The sequence below is a fragment of the Coregonus lavaretus genome (genome assembly GCF_964263955.1).
Source record: "Coregonus lavaretus genome assembly, chromosome: 17".
NCBI classification, from domain to species: domain Eukaryota; kingdom Metazoa; phylum Chordata; class Actinopteri; order Salmoniformes; family Salmonidae; genus Coregonus; species Coregonus lavaretus.
In genome coordinates this window covers 23,752,623-23,770,365 of record NC_140004.1, presented here as the reverse complement: position 1 = coordinate 23,770,365, position 17,743 = coordinate 23,752,623, and the positions used below count along the sequence as shown (strand labels likewise).

At 41.8% G+C, this 17,743-nt stretch overlaps 1 protein-coding gene across 2 annotated transcripts in view; it reads left to right on the top strand.

The window, feature by feature from the left end:
* Positions 1-584: 584 nt before the first annotated feature.
* The window catches only part of LOC311144887 (phosphatidylinositol transfer protein beta isoform-like), a 44,674-nt gene continuing 27,515 nt past the window's right edge, over positions 585-17,743 (top strand). For both annotated transcript variants that reach the window (XM_084181056.1, XM_084181055.1), the window contains exons 1-2: positions 585-639; positions 4,387-4,417. In XM_084181056.1, the coding sequence (XP_084037182.1) occupies positions 620-639; positions 4,387-4,417 (51 nt within the window). In that variant the 5' untranslated portion in view covers positions 585-619. The remainder of the gene's footprint in view (positions 640-4,386; positions 4,418-17,743) is intronic.

Below are 17,743 nucleotides of genomic sequence, written 5' to 3'. Positions count from 1 at the left end.
TTATTATTTTTATTTTTCTCTCTGAATTGTTGAGAAGGGCGTCCCGTAAATAAGCATTTCACTGTTTGTCTACACCTGTTGTTTAATTAAACATATGACAAATAACTTGATTTTTATTTGAGTTGTTGAGTAGTCAAACTCTTTTAATCTAAAATACTTGTACTGCTCTCTGAATAGAAGAAGATGAGGAAGAAGAAGAAGAAGAAGAAGAAGAAGAAGAAGAAGAAGAAGAAGAAGAAGAAGAAGAAGAAGAAGAAGAAGGAGAAGAAGAAGAAGAAGAAGAAGAAGAAGAAGAAGAAGAAGAAGATATTTTGTATTGATTTATTGGTTCAATAAAACTTGGGTGATTTAGGGTGTGGTTGAATAGTTTTAGTGTTATCAATGAGAAACAGACAAGGGGAATCTTGCAAAATCCTGCACATATGAATTATACTTTTCAGTAGGAAATATTGACCAACATTTTCAGAATGACAGTAGTTCACTATCGATCTCCTCCTGTGAGGTCACTCAAAGTGTCTCCACTCTCACCAATCACAGACGGTAAGAGGCAGAATATGGGAGTTGTTGAAATAGCACATGACGTCAGTGGTAGTACGCAGCCGCAGCCGAAAAAGTGACGATGGTCCTGATCAAGGAATAGTAAGTCCAAACTTTTCTTGATTTTACTGTAATGTGTGTGATAATAATATACTATTTTCGAATACTGAGATGCTTGCTTAGATGTTTTTACTCAAATTATAACTTTGCAGATATGTTTGGGAACGCATGTGTTTGGTAGAGTGGGATTGTTCAGGTCTGGCCTACCCGATGACAGCGAGTCAGCATATAGGCTACTAATGTTAGCCGACTCAACTTCCTTTCGGCTTTTCACTGCTATTGTGCTAGCCAACTGGATAGCGAAGTACAACAATATGGAACATTTGTCGATTATCTAGTATCGACAGGATACAGTTTTTAGCAAGCTAACAATGTACGGTATATTGTTTGGTGTAGGTAGTTTGAACGTTTTGCGGTTTGTAACTTTGTCGATAATGGTAACTTTCTAGCTAGCTAACTAGCTAATTTACCTAGCGGAAGGGAGACTGCCTACCCTAGAGAAATTGCACGCGTACCACATACGTTCAATCCACTGCCTGTAAAACCCGGTTTCCCAAAAGTATTTTAAGGCTAAGTTCATCGTTAGAACCGGTTCTAAATATGAACGTAGCCTTAAGAAGCGTTAGTGGAAAAGGACACTGGTGTGTTGAACAGGGTTGTCAACTTTGCAATGTCTTGCTGACGGTGTTCAAGTCTTCATGGCAGGCTGGTGATTCATGAACTTTGACCAAACTGCTGACCAAGGAAACATCTGCTTGTGAGAGAAATAACTAGGGTGATGCATTCTGCACTGTCACGTGGTGTGCTAATGGTTCCCAGTTCAAACAATCAGTATGCCTAATCCAGTCTGATTCAGGAAGACGTTTGAATGTCTGAAGAGGTAGAATGTAACCCAATTTGTGTTGATTGTCAGTAGGCGCATGCATTTTTATTCAACTTGATGTGATCCATATCCATTGATTCCTATGCCCTGCCTCGTATAAAAGCCTACTAAACTAGGTTTATGGCTAGACTTTTAGTAATCAGTGGTTACAGTCATCTCATGTGTGTGGAGTAACCTCACCACATTCAGAATACAAACAACTACAGTAGAGAGATTATTTTCTAATCTTTGTTAAGCTAATCTATCGCAGAGTTTTGAAACGCAGCCTTTGAGAAACAAACCCTGAGGCATGTTCTGAACTTGGTCAACAAACAGATTACAGGTGGCTGGAGGAAGTGTGTAGCCTACTGCAGCTCTCGTGGCTGCTCTCATGCACATGCCACTCAGATTTAGGCTGATGTCACTCAGTGTTGGCTCACACAGCTGAGAATAGATAGCCACATTTTTGTTATGAAGTAGGTAGTTTCATCCCTGTTTTATTTTAAATAAATAGCCTAATCTAGCATCTTTCAATAAGTGGTGTGGTTTGTATGACCTTTTTACATGCCACAAGTCAATCAGTGAAATCTTGCAGCACATCGGTTTGGCCTTCACTGCCCCTGTCTGTCAGTCACTGCAGATGATAGGAAAGGTCTCTCCTTGTTGCCTTCTGTTGAAGCCTGTCTGTGTTAATGCTAGGGGTGTGCTGATCTCGTCATACTCGTAATCGTATCTGTTTTATCACGTAATCGGATTTACTCGTGATCAGAAAACACGGAAGTACGCTTTAAATGCCGGTAAAGCGTATACCTCACGTGCGCATTACTGAGTGCATCTCAGAGCACATCTGATGTTCCTTCACTCATTCACACACATTGTTAAACGACCCGACAGATGAAAATGCACATGATTTACTTGCTTAGGCCTATTTAATTATTAACGACAGGCTGATAAATAACTTAATGCATGGCTGACTACCACTGCCTGCATTTTTTCCAGACACAGATTTAGATGAAGGTAGGCTAATTTAGATGACGGTAGGCTAATTTAGATGACGGTAGGCTAATTTAGATGACGGTAGGCTAATTTAGATGAAAGTAGGCTAATTTGCTTGTCCCATATATTGTTTCACTTTTGAGAGAAGCAAAACTTTTCTCTCCCAACACTTATGCCACAACATTTGTACAATCCAAATTTTTTATCTACATTTGTCTTTTTATTTTCTAATGATCTGTCGCTCGGGAAACATGCCTGGGCGAGAATAAATGATAATAGCAAGCATGGGCTTGGATCACGATATAATGACAGATGTCGTCAGCAATGGAATAATTATACGGACAGATAAAGTAGGCCTAGTAAACAATGCCAAGAAGACACACACAAAAAAAACATATAGCCTCACAAAGTCTACAGGAAATAACTAGATTGAGCAACAATGACTAGCTACGGATTCTGATTCATACACGATGTTTGGAGAAGGGGAGACTTGTGTCCTGAGATGTGTGACTGTGTGAGTCTGTCTGGGGAAATGATAGCTGAGGGAGAGCGGCTTGTTCTAATCCAATCATTGCAGCAGGCTCAGCGGATACCCCGGCAGTTTCTTTACAGACAGAAGAACTAGCCAATAGTTATTTAGAGCACACAGCGCTTCGCACTGTTTGAGTGAAAGAGATGCGTGCTGGCAGCTGAAAAATACAGAGATAATTGCAAAAAATACTTGTCATAATCGTATTCGGAAAATTCTCTATCAGTTAAGATACTCGTTTAGTTCGAGTACTCGGCACACCCCTAGTAAATGCATTTTACCTCTCCATCCAATCCCAACATGGCTTAGTGTGTAACACAGGGCGTGAAGTCTCAGGCTAGCCTGTTGCTCAGATCTCACACACAACATCTAAGATCTGCCAGATTTACAGGTTTTAGGATGTGACACCATTACAGCAGTCATCTTTCTAACTGAAAAGCATCCTTATTGCCTGGGTCTATGGGTAACCGGTCTGTTGTTGTAAGGCAGTCACTGGTTGTAATGCTATTTGTGAATTGTTACTACTTTCAAGGCTATGGTCAATGGTATCATTATACCACAGCCCTGTTTGGTAAATGATCGTAACTCAGTGGGGGTTTATGTTAAAGATTAACCATGGATCAACAGAAAACAAAGTGCTTCCTGATAGTAGAGCTACATATGGATGGAATAGGCTTACCTCCCCTCTTAGAGAGAAAGAGAGAGAGAGTATATGGAGGGGGGGGGGGTCCCATATTCTTACGGATAACTGTTTCTGCATTCCTTTCTCTATGATATTCCGCTCTGGTTTTAGTGGTCATTGGGTGGGGAAACGCTGCTATGATGTCATGTTTGTGTGGGCACAGAACACCACACCCTCAGTGGCTGGACTAGCTTTTGGGTAGTCTCTCTGGTTCACATTTTGGCAGTGTCCTGACTGTCAGGCAGTAGGTTATAGTTGGAGCTGCCTTCATCATGTCATGTGACTCAGGAAGAGTAACCTGGACTAATTTCCTGTTCCTGTACACTGAGGAAACCTCTCATGTGCCCCATGGAAGCTGAGCCTCCTGCTGCCACCATCAAACAGGCTGACAGGGGCTACTGCAGTTACAAAGTCATGAGGCAATGGCCTTGCGTAAAGAAAATGATTATAGCTGCTATGGCCAAAAAGAAAGCAAGTGTATCATGTCTCAATTGTGATGAAAAAAAAAAAAAAAAGGATGCCTGTAGTCAAATCTGTTTATCAAAACAGCAACCAATTCTATGAGGCTAGTAGAGAACACGTGGCTTGTAAGACTGTTGGAACTAAATTTATCCCACTTATTTTTTGACTCAGGCCTAGATGTGATTATGATGGCCAGTGCCAGTCAGTGTTCATCACAGAACCATGTCTCATCTCGCTCTCTGCTCTACTCTCTTTCAGCCGTGTGGTGTTACCCTGTACTGTGGAGGAGGTGAGTACGTCACCATGGTTTCACTCTCAGTAGGCCTATTCAGCATTCAGTCAAGCATCCTATGGAATTAACCTTCTGTTCAGATCTGTCTTGGCTTTCCTTATCTGGTTTGGTAACAGTTGTGTGGATTGATCTGTTTATGAGTGGTGGCATAACACACACCAGGGTTTCCCTTAGGAAAATGTGGTGCCGGACGTTTGACCTGCAGCATTTAAATTTACCGGACCCATATGCGTTGGGTGCGTAACTTGATTAGGGCTTCCACCCATGGTGCTCATAACGACAGAAATCACAATTTAGATTATGGGTAATTCATCTTAACAGAACATGCAACTCAAGGATTTAACGACATCCGTCCTTCTTTCCGAATTCCGATGCGCACATTGAAGACGTTAGAATAACTGTCCACATGTACTTTTCCTCAACCATCAAATCAAAGTTTACTGGTCGCGTACACAGATTTGCAGGTGCAGTAAAATGCTTGTTGTATCTAGCTCCAACATTGCAGTAATACCTAGCAATAAAACATTTTAAAAAACAATACACACATAATCCAGGGAAAAAATTAAAAAATATCAGAACGAGCAATGTCAGAGACCGAAATATAACTTGTTTTCAAAAGAAAATTATTTTTTTTGTCCATTAGAATTACATTAAATTGATCAGAAATACAGTGTAGACATTCTTCATGTTGTAAATGGCTATTGTAGCTGGAAACGGCTGATTATTTTATGGAATATCTACATAGACGTACAGAGGCCCATTATCAGCAACAATCAGTCCTGTGTTCCAATGGCACGTTGTGTTTGCTAATCCAAGTTTATCATCTTAAAAGGCTAATTGATCATTAGAAAACCCTTTTGCAATTATATTAGTACAGCTGAAAACTGTTGTGCTGATTAAAGAAGCAATAAAACTGGCCTTCTTCAGACTAGTTGAGTATCTGGAGCATCAGCAATTGTGGGTTCAATTACAGGCTCAAAATGGCCAGAAACAAATAACTTTCTTCTGAAACTCATCAGTCTATTCTTGTTCTGAGAAATGAAGGCTATTCCATGCAAGAAATTGCCAAGAAACTGAAGATCTCGTAGAACGCTGTGTTACTACTCCCTTCACAGAACAGCGCAAACTGGCTCTAACCAGAATAGAAAGAGGAGTGGGAGGCCCCGGTGTACAACTGAGCAAGAGAACAAATATATTAGTGTGTAGTTTGAGAAACAGATGCCTCACAGGTCCTCAACTGGCAGCTTCATTAAATAGTACCCGCAAAACACCAGTCTCAACATCAACAGTGAAGAGGCGACTCCAGGATACTGACCTTCTAGGCAGAGTTGCAAAGAAAAAGCCATATCTCAGACTAGCCAATAAAAATAAAAGATTAAGATGGGCAAAAAAACACAGACACTGGACAGAGGAAGATTGGAAATAAGTGTTATGGACAGACAAATTGAAGTTTGAGGTGTTCAGATCACAAAGAAGAACATTTGTGAGATGCAGACCAAATGAAAAGATGCTGGAGGACTGCTTGATGCCATCTGTCAAGCATGGTGGAGGCAATGTGATGGTCTGGGGGTGCTTTGGTGGTGGTAAAGTGGGAGATTTGTACAGGGTAAAAGGGATCTTGAAGAAGGAAGGCTATCACTCCATTTTGCAACGCCATGCCATACCCTGTGGACGGCGCTTGATTGAAGCCAATTTCCTCCTAAAACAGGACAATGACCCAAAGCACAGCTCCAAACTATGCAAGAACTATTTAGGGAAGAAGCAGTCAGCTGGTATTCTGTCTATAATGGAGTGGCCAGCACAGTCACCGGATCTCAACCCTATTGAGCTGTTGTGGGAGCAGCTTGACCGTATGAAGAAGTGCCCATCAAGCCAATCCAACTTGTGGGAGGTGCATCAGGAAGCATGGGATGAAATCTCTTCAGATTACCTCAACAAATTGACAACTAGAATGCCAAAGGTCTGCAAGGCTGTAATTGCTGCAAATGGAGCATTCTTTGACGAAAGCCAAGTTTGAAGGACACAATTATTATTTTTATTAAAAATCTAACCTTCTAAAATGTCTAACCTTGGCAATGACTACATTTCCTATGCCTTTTGCTATATTTGCTATTCAAACTCATTTCATGTATGTTTTCATGGAAAACAAGGACATTTCTAAGTGACCCCAAACTTTTGAACGGTAGTGTATATATACAGTTGAAGTCATAAGTTTACATACACTTAGGTTGAAGTCATTAAAACTTGTTTTTCAACCACGCCATACATTTCTTGTTAAAAAAACTATAGTTTTGGCAAGTCGGTTAGGACATCTACTTTGTGCATGACACAAGTAATTTTTCCAACAGTTGTTTACAGACAGATTATTTCACTTATAATTCACTGTATCACAATTCTAGTGGGTCAGAAGTTTACATACACTAAGTTGACTGTGCCTTTAAACAGCTTGGAAATTTTCAAAAAATGATGTCATGGCTTTAGAAGCTTCTGATAGGCTAATTGACATCATTTGAGTCAATTGGAGGTGTACCTGTGGATGTATTTCAAGGCCTACCTTCAAACTCAGTGCCTCTTTGCTTGACTTCATGGGAAAATCAAAAGAAATCAGCCAAGACCTCAGAAAAGAAATTGTAGACCACAAGTTTGGTTCATCCTTGGGAGCAATTTTCAAACGCCTAAAGGTACCACGTTCATCTGTACAAACAATAGTACGCAAGTATAAACACCATGGGACCACGCAGCCGTCATACCGCTCAGGAAGGAGACGCGTTCTGTCTCCTAGAGATGAACGTACTTTGGTGCAAAAAGTGCAAATCAATCCCAGAACAACAACAAAGGACCTTGTGAAGATGCTAGAGGAAACCGGTACAAAAGTATCTATATCCACAGTAAAACGAGTCCTATATCGACATAAACTGAAAGGCCGCTCAGCAAGGAAGAAGCCTCTGCTCCAAAACCGCCATAAAAAATCCAGACTACGGTTTGCAACTGGACATGGGGACAAAGATGGTACTTTTTGGAGAAATGTCCTCTGGTCTGATGAAACAAAAATAGAACTGTTTGGCCATAATGACCATCGTTATGTTTGGAGGAAAAGGTGGGTGGCTTGCAAGCTGAAGAACAAAGACAAGGTATTGGAGTGGCCTTCACAAAGCCCTGACCTCAATCCTATAGAAAATGTGTGGGCAGAACTAAAAAAGCGTCTGCGAGCAAGGAGGCCTACAAACCTGACTCAGTTACACCAGCTCTGTCAGGAGGGATGGGCCAAAATTCACCCAACTTATTGTGGGAAGCTTGTGGAAAGCTACCCATAACGTTTGACCCAAGTTAAACAATTTAAAGGCAATGCTAGCAAATACTAATTGAGTGTATGTAAATTTCTGACCCACTGGGAATGTGATTAAATAAATAAAAGCTTAAATAAATCATTCTCTCTACTATTATTCTGACATTTCACATTCTTAAAATAAAGTGGTGATCCTAACTGACCTAAGACAGGGAATATTTACTAGGATTAAATGTCAGGAATTGTGAAAAACTGAGTTTAAATGTATTTGGCTAAGGTGTATGTAAACTTCCGACTTCAACTACAGTGGGGGAAAAAAGTATTTAGTCAGCCACCAATTGTGCAAGTTCTCCCACTTAAAAAGATGAGAGAGGCCTGTAAGAATTTTTTTTCCAGAAAATCACATTGTAGGATTTTTAATGAATTTATTTGCAAATTATGGTGGAAAATAAGTATTTGGTCATCGACAAACAAGCAAGATTTCTGGCTCTCACAGACCTGTAACTTCTTCTTTAAGAGGCTCCTCTGTCCTCCACTCGTTACCTGTATTAATGGCACCTGTTTGAACTTGTTATCAGTATAAAAGACACCTGTCCACAACCTCAAACAGTCACACTCCAAACTCCGCTATGGCCAAGACCAAAGAGCTGTCAAAGGACACCAGAAACAAAATTGTAGACCTGCACCAGGCTGGGAAGACTGAATCTGCAATAGGTAAGCAGCTTGGTTTGAAGAAATCAACTGTGGGAGCAATTATTAGGAAATGGAAGACATACAAGACCACTGATAATCTCCCTCGATCTGGGGCTCCACGCAAGATCTCACCCCGTGGGGTCAAAATGATCACAAGAACGGTAAGCAAAAATCCCAGAACCACACGGGGGGACCTAGTGAATGACCTGCAGAGAGCTGGGACCAAAGTAACAAAGCCTACCATCAGTAACACACTACGCCGCCAGGGACTCAAATCCTGCAGTGCCAGACGTGTCCCCCTGCTTAAGCCAGTACATGTCCAGGCCCATCTGAAGTTTGCTAGAGTGCATTTGGATGATCCAGAAGAGGATTGGGAGAATGTCATATGGTCAGATGAAACCAAAATAGAACTTTTTGGTAAAAACTCAACTCGTCGTGTTTGGAGGACAAAGGATGCTGAGTTGCATCCAAAGAACACCATACCTACTGTGAAGCATGGGGGTGGAAACATCATGCTTTGGGGCTGTTTTTCTGCAAAGGGACCAGGACGACTGATCCGTCTAAAGGAAAGAATGAATGGGGCCATGTATCGTGAGATTTTGAGTGAAAACCTCCTTCCATCAGCAAGGGCATTGAAGATGAAACATGGCTGGGTCTTTCAGCATGACAATGATCCCAAACACACCGCCCGGGCAACGAAGGAGTGGCTTCGTAAGAAGCATTTCAAGGTCCTGGAGTGGCCTAGCCAGTCTCCAGATCTCAACCCCATAGAAAATCTTTGGAGGGAGTTGAAAGTCCGTGTTGCCCAGCGACAGCCCCAAAACATCATTGCTCTAGAGGAGATCTGCATGGAGGAATGGGCCAAAATACCAGCAACAGTGTGTGAAAACCTTGTGAAGACTTACAGAAAACGTTTGACCTGTGTCATTGCCAACAAAGGGTATATAACAAATTATTGAGAAACTTTTGTTATTGACCAAATACTTATTTTCCCACAATGTGATTTTCTGGATTTTTTTTCTCATTTTGTCTGTCATAGTTGACGTGTACCTATGATGAAAATTACAGGCCTCTCTCATCTTTTTAAGTGGGAGAACTTGCACTATTGGTGGCTGACTAAATACTTTTTTTCCCCACTGTATATATGTTTACATACTGTTTTAATGGTGTGTAAAGTCAGTATTGACAGGTGTGTATAGCAGTAGTTGGGCTATATAGGATGAGCCATGACTAGAATACAGTATATACGTATAAAGTATGTAAAACAGTATCTAAAAATTATTCAAGTGACCTGTATTCAACGACTATGTACATAGAGCATCAGTCGCTAAGGTGCACGGTAGAGTACCGGGTGGGAGCCGACTAGAACAGTGACTAAGGGTAGTGGTGACTGTTTAACAGTCTGATGGCCTGGAGATAGAAGCTGTTTCTCAGTCCCAGCTTTGATGCACCTGTACCGCCTTTTAGATGGTAGTGGAGTGGACAGGCCGTGGCTCGGGTGGCTGTTGCGCCTTCTTCACCACGCTGTCTGTATGAAGGGACCATTTCAGATTGTCAGTGATGTGCATGCTGCGCACCTCCTCCAGGATTGCCACACAGAAGAAATGTTGTGCACCGCAGACGCAAGAGATATAACTTCACTGAGTTCGCCCCATTAGTTTGCACTATATAGATCGACGTTTTCTGTGATTGAATCAACATGATATCAGCCAAACTTTGCAAGATTGAGTCTATGATTTTGTTATAGGCAAAGCCAGAGCACAACGGAGTATAATTATATTGGCGGAGGTAGCCCACAAGCGGTCTTTCAATCATCCGCGAGTGAATGCGGCTCTGCACTGAAAAACGCGTGTGTGCACATTTGTTGCTATTCTTTGCTAGTTAGCGAGTTATTAGCCCAGTTATAGATAAGTATAGGTCAGCAATGGGGAGTTACTGCTTCCTACAAAAGCACAAAATGTGTTGGCTACATTTCAAATTGTCTTTGAAAAGCCAGTCAGGTAAAAAGCTTATGTGTTAATTAAAGGGGCAGTGTTGTATTTTAAGACAGGCTTGAATATGCAAATAAGCCAATAGGCAGAGGGGCCCATGGTGTTACAGACCAAGTAAAAAATCATGAATTAATGTCGAGCCCTGTTTTTTTAAAAATGTGCATTGAACACCACATATAGGCTACTGTAGGCTATATCATACCAGGTTTGCCCCCTGGTTGTAATTTATTTTGCTGAAGGAGCTCTATTTTGGTGGCCTCTGGTACATACTAATGGCCTGATTCCATCTGAAATAAACAGTGAAATTATTGAATACTTTATCAAGTTTACCTCCCAGATTGGAAAAATGTGTTGTGTTATTGTGTAGAAAGACATGACTTTACAGTTTTAAATGACACACACACAGAGACAGGAGCATTCTCATTGCCCCTTCAGAAAGTTGCAGGAAATACAAGATACTTATGCATTCTGTTCATGTCTTATGATAAACTTGGGCAAATTAATTAAAATTAATTAAATTAACGGTCAATTACCATAAGACCAGCAGTCTCTTGCATGACAATAACTGTCTGATAAAATGTCATGACCGCCACAGCCTATCTGCACCACACCACTCATAGTGATTTAGGGCTAATCTCTATATCCATCCAGCTAATTACAAGCTACAGGCTAACCGAAAAGACCTTACCTCTTCTGAGATGTTGGAGTCCGTTTCCCGGTGCTTGTAAAAACGCTGCACCGTTTTCCCACCTGCATCTCCATCTTGAAACTCCCCATTGCCCCCACCATCAAAATTAGCCTCCATTTAGGCTGTAGTTTATATGCAAATGTAACACTATGTTGAGGTTGATTCCCATGTAGCTCAGTTGGTAGAGCATGGCACTTGCAACGCCAGGGTTGTGGGTTTGATTCCCACGGTGGACCAGTACGAAAAAAGTATGAAAATGTATGCACTCACTACTGTAAGTCGCTCTGGATAAGAGTGTCTGCTAAATGACTCAACTGTAAAAATAAATAAATAAAGAATTTAAAAATCTTTATAAACATAAAATGCTTGTATGGATGTCAACCCCAATACATGTTCATGTCATCAATCAACTGCATTACAGTTAAAACTACTTTTCACCACCGCCACCAATTTCTGTATGCTAGCTATGCTACCAGCTTATACGAATGGGAGTTAACATTTAGCAGTCACTTTTACATGTTATGCAGCGAAAACAGCCAGATACAAGTGAGGGGAAAAAAGTATTTGATCCCCTGCTGATTTTGTACGTTTGCCCACTGACAAAGAAATGATCAGTCTATAATTTTTATGGTAGGTTTATTTGAACAGTGAGCGACAGAATAACAACAAAAAAATCCAGAGAAACGCATGTCAAAAAAGTTATAAATTGATTTGCATTTTAATGAGGGAAATAAGTATTTGACCCCCTCTCAATCAGAAAGATTTCTGGCTCCCAGGTGTCTTTTTATTCAGGTAACGAGCTGAGATTAGGAGCACACTCTTAAAGGGAGTGCTCCTAATCTCAGTTTGTTACCTGTATAAAAGACACCTGTCCACAGAAGCAATCAATCAATCAGATTCCAAACTCTCCACCATGGCCAAGACCAAAGAGCTCTCCAAGGATGTCAGGGACAAGATTGTAGACCTACACAAGGCTGGAATGGGCTACAAGACCATCGCCAAGCAGCTTGGTGAGAAGGTGACAAGTTGGTGCGATTATTCGCAAATGGAAGAAACACAAAATAACTGTCAATCTCCCTCGGCCTGGGGCTCCATGCAAATCTCACCTCGTGGAGTTGCAATGATCATGAGAACGGTGAGGAATCAGCCCAGAACTACACAGGAGGATCTTGTCAATGATCTCAAGGCATCTGGGACCGTAGTCAACAAGAAAACAATTGGTAACATACTACACCGTGAAGGACTGAAATCCTGCAGCGCCCGCAACGTCCCCCTGCTCAAGAAAGCACATATACAGGGCCGTCTGAAGTTTGCCAATGAACATCTGAATGATTCAGAGGAGAACTGGGTGAAATTGTTGTGGTCAGATGAGACCAAAATCGAGCTCTTTGGCATCAACTCAACTCGCCGTGTTTGGAGGAGGAGGAATGCTGCCTATGACCCCAAGAACACCATCCCCACCGTCAAACATGGAGGTGGAAACATTATGCTTTGGGGGTGTTTTTCTGCTAAGGGGACAGGACAACTTCACCGCATCAAAGGGACGATGGACGGGGCCATGTACCGTCAAATCTTGGGTGAGAACCTCCTTCCCTCAGCCAGGGCATTGAAAATGGGGTGTGGATGGGTATTCCAGCATGACAATGACCCAAAACACACGGCCAAGGCAACAAAGGAGTGGCTCAAGAAGAAGCACATTTTAAGGTCCTGGAGTGGCCTAGCTAGTCTCCAGACCTTAATCCCATAGAAAATCTGTGGAGGGAGCTGAATGTTCGAGTTGCCAAACGTCAGCCTCGAAACCTTAATGACTTGGAGAAGATCTGCAAAGAGGAGTGGAACAAAATCCCTCCTGAGATGTGTGCAAACCTGGTGGCCAACTACAAGAAACGTCTGACCTCTGATTGCCAACAAGGGTTTTGCCACCAAGTACTAAGTCATGTTTTGCAGAGGGGTCAAATACTTATTTCCCTCATTTAAAATGCAAATCAATTTATAACATTTTTGATGTGTTTTTCTGGATTTCTTTTTTTGTTATTCTGTCTCTCACTGTTCAAATAAACCTACCATTAAAATTATAGACTGATCATGTCTTTGTCAGTGGGCAAACGTACAAAATCAGCAGGGGATCAAATACTTTTTTCCCTCACTGTACACGCCGCCTGAGTCTGACTAGGGCCCAACCTCTACTGCAAAGTTGGCTATGAGCTACAAACAGGGCGACTGTGTCTGTCGGCGCCATCTTACATCCAAGACTAGTAACGAACAGCAAAATCACTAGGCTATGTCAATCTACTATCCCCCATAGTAAAAAAGTGTATTATTGGTCAACTTGTCGAGAGAAATAGCCTATTCCAAACAGACTCTGGGACAATATATCCTACATTTATACAACCAGTAGGTCTAGGCCACAGAAAGAAAACGTTAAAAAGCAATGAGGCTGATGCAACCGATCAGAATGTTTTAGGTTAAAATGTTAATAAACTATTATTTCTTCACATTATAAGCGCAGCAATGTGTACAAGGCAGTAGGCTACGCGCAAATGTTTGTTCCATAATGCAATTAGCGGGAAAAAACGTTGTCAAAAGCGCACCGCACATGCAAGTGGTTTCATTTGACAGAGATTAAAATATATGTTACAAATGTAGAAAGAGGGGAGATCTAAAGATGCAACAACTAGCATGGGTGCTAATAGGACTAGGATTAGGCCTTTGGCTACAGGACAATGAAAGAAAGTTAATTTGGAAACCAATAGAACATGAGAGAAATAGGCTACTGGTTTCAATGACATATGGAAGTCTTTATAAAATAATTGCCTCAGTTTATGATCGGACTTTGGCTAGGCTACTTTGAAGCAAGGTAAGACATGCCTCATATGTAGTAAAACTTTCAGCTTTCAAACAATTTAAGAATATGTTTTCAAAATGCGTACTGCCTCCAGCTCATTGCAAAGTGATATGTGATGCGCTGATGTAGCCTGCCTTCCGTTGCCTATGCACTTGAATGGTGAATGGGAAGTGCGCTTCAATTATCAGTTGAGAAATAAAAAGCGTAGCTCTTTTAAATCATGACCATCTAAACTGTTTATAACACGCGATTTACATTTAGAATTGTTGCACAATGATTGGGCTTATAAAAGCACGTTTAACTCCAGCAGCAACGAAAGAGCAGTTTGAGGCGCTGTAGCAGCAGCTCTCACATCTTTTCTGCTCAAAGGCTGTATGCTGTATGCTGTTACTCACATGATAAATAAGATGCATAAGGAATATACACGAGGCAATTTAATTCCACAACATTATGCAAATGAACCTATAGACCGATAAGCACGACCGGTCAAATGTATTTCCATCAACTGGTATTTCCATCAACTGGTATTTCCATCAATGATTAGGCTGAAAAGCATTATTTCGCAATGGGACTTTTTTTTCTGCCAATTGGCCGGAGCCAATCTTATTTATCGTCTTTTTAAAAAACGTTTAAAAAACTGGCTATTACCGGCTACCGGAAACCCTGACACACGACACACACACACATCATTGGCACCATCATGAAAGACAAACCCATGGAATATGTTTTCCATTGCCACACTCTTCTATATCATCATCATCACTACAGAGAGAAGTTATTCAAGGCTGTGCCATTCTCTTTTCCCATCTCTCTCTATGGTTCTGGATTTGAGTAGTGTTATGGGAATCTGACAGTGTTAGTAAATATTTTGATTCCTTTTGTATGAAGAGGATGGAGGTAGCCTACTTGTTGCTCTTGTTTGTATGGGTTACTGTTATAAAACATTCTGACTCACACACTGTGTCCTTATATGGCAATGAAGTGTGTGTTCACTGAGGGACAGATTATAGTTACAGTGCCTTCAGAAAGTATTCATACCCCTTGACTTTTTCCACATTTTGTTGTTTTACAGCCTGCATTTATTAAATGGATTGAATTTATATTTTTGTCAGTGGAATTATGTTCTTTTAAAAATGTTTACAAATTAATAGAAAATTAAAAGCTGAAATGTCTTGCGTCAATAAGTATTCAATCCCTTTGTTATGGCAAGCTTAAAAAAGTTCAGGAGTGAATTTACTTAACAAGTCACATAAGTTGCAATGACTTAATAGTGTTTAACATGATTTTTTAAAAATGATTACCTCATCTCTGTACCCCACACATACAATTATCTGTTAGGTCCCTCAGTCGAGCAGTGAATTTCAAACACGGACTCAACCACAAAAAAACTGACATTGAATATCCCTTTGAGCATGGTGAAGTTATTAATTACACTTTGGATGGTGTATCAATACAGCGTCACTACAAAGATACAGGCGTCCTTCCTAACTCCGTTGCCAGAGAGGAAGGAAACCGCTCAGGGATTTCACTGAGGCCAATGGTGACTTTAAAACAGTTAATGGCTGTGAGAGGAGAACTGAGGATGGATCAACAACATTTTAGTTACTCCACAATACTAACCTAATTGGCAAAGTGAAAAGAAGGAAGCCTGTACAGAATAATATTCCAAAGCATTTACATTTACATCATTTAGCATACGCTCTTTTCCAGAGCGACTTACAAATTGGTGCATTCAACTTATGATAGCAAGTGGGACAACCACTTGTTTTATTTTTTTTGTGGGGGAGGTGGGGGTAGAAGGATTGCTTTATACTATTCCAGGTATTCCTTAAAGAGGTAGGGTTTCAAGTGTCTCCGGAAGGTGGTCAGTGACTCTGCTGTCCTGGCGTCGTGGGGGAGCTTGTTCCACCATTGGGGTGCCAGAGCAGCAAATAGCTTTGACTGGGCTGAGCGGGAACTGTGCTTCTGTAGAGGTAGGGGTGCTAGCAGGCCAGAGGTGGATGAACATAGTGCCCTCGTTTGGGTGTAGGGTCTGATCAGTGCCTGAAGGTAAGGAGGTGCCGTTCCCCTCACAGCTCCGTAGGCAAGCACCATGGTCTTGTAGTAGATGCGAGCCTCAACTGGAAGCCAGTGGAGTGTGTGGAGGAGCGGGGTGACATGAGAGAACTTGGAAAGGTCGAACACCAGACGCGCTGCGGCGTTCTGGATAAGTTGTAGGGGTTTAATGGCACAGGCAGGGAGCTCAGCCAACAGCGAGTTGCAGTAATCCAGACGGGAGATGACAAGTGCTTGGATTAGTACCTCTGCCGCTTTCTGTGTAAGGTAGGGTCGTACTCTCCGAATGTTGTAGAGCATGAACCTGCAGGATCGGGTCACCGCTTTGATGTTAGCAGAGAACGACAGGGTGTTGTCCAGGGTCACGCCAAGGCTCTTTGCACTCTGGGAGGAGGACACAATGGAGTTGTCAACCGTGATGGCGAGATCATGGAGCGGGCGGTCCTTCCCAGAGAGGAAGTGCAGCTCCGTCTTGCCGAGGTTCGCCCCAGTCTGAGGTCCTGAGCGCTCTGGAGCAGGTTTTCATCAAGGATCTCTCTGTACTTTGCTCTGTTCATCTTCCCCTCGACCCTGATTAGTCTCACAGTCCCTGCCGCTGAAAAACATCCCCACAGCATGATGCTGCCACCACCATGCTTCACCGTAGGGATGGTGCCAGGTTTCCTCCAGACGTGACGCTTGGCATTCAGGCAAAATAGTTACATCTTGGTTTCATCAGACCAGAGAATCTTGTTTCTCATGGTCTGAGAGTCTTTAGGTGCCTTTTGGCAAACTCCAAGCGGGCTGTCATGTGCCTTTTACTGAGGAGTGGCTTCTGTCTGGCCACTCCACCATAAAGGCCTGATTGGTGGAGTGCTGCAGAGATGGTTGTCCTGGAAGGTTCTCCCATCTCCACAGAGGAACTCTAGAGCTCTGACAGAGCTCCAATGGGGTTCTTGGTCACCTCCCTGACCAAGGCACTTCTCCCCGGATTGCTCAGTTTGGCCGGGCGGCCAGCTCTAGGGAGAGTCTTGGTGGTTCCAAACTTCTTCCATTTAAGAATGATGGAGGCCACTGTGTTCTTGGGGACCTTCAATGCTGCAGAATTTTTTTGGTATCCTTCCCCAGATCTGTGTCTCGACACAATCCTGTCTTGGAGCTCTATGGACAATTCCTTCGAACTCATGGCTTGGTTTTTGCTCTGATATGCACTGTCAACTGTGGGACCTTATATAGAGAGGTGTGTGCCTTTCCAAATCATGTCCAATCAATTGAATTTACCACAGGTGGACTCCAATCAAGTTGTAGAAACATCTCAAGGATGATCAATGGAAACAGGATGCACCTGAGCTCAATTTTGAGTCTTATAGCAAAGGGTCTGAATACTTATGTAAATAAGGGATTTCAGTTTTTTTATTTTTAATACATTTGCAAAAAATTCTAAACCTTTTTTTGCTTTGTCATTATGGGGTATTGTGTGTAGATTGATGAGGGAAAAATAATAATTTAATCAATTTTAGAATAAGGCTGTAACGTAACAAAATGTGGAAAAGGTCAAGGGGTCTGAACACTTTCCGAATGCACCTTTATATATATATTTTTTAATTGCTCTTGACCAATCAGAATGATGCAAATGCAGAGGGCAGTACAATAGCGGACGGGCTGCTTTTCTCCAGTCGTTTTTGGCTAACAGTGAAAGAGAAGTCTGATGTTCGCCATAATATAACTGATTTAACTGATTTTGGTACAGAAACGTTTTCTGGTCCGTGTTCTACATTGATCTGTG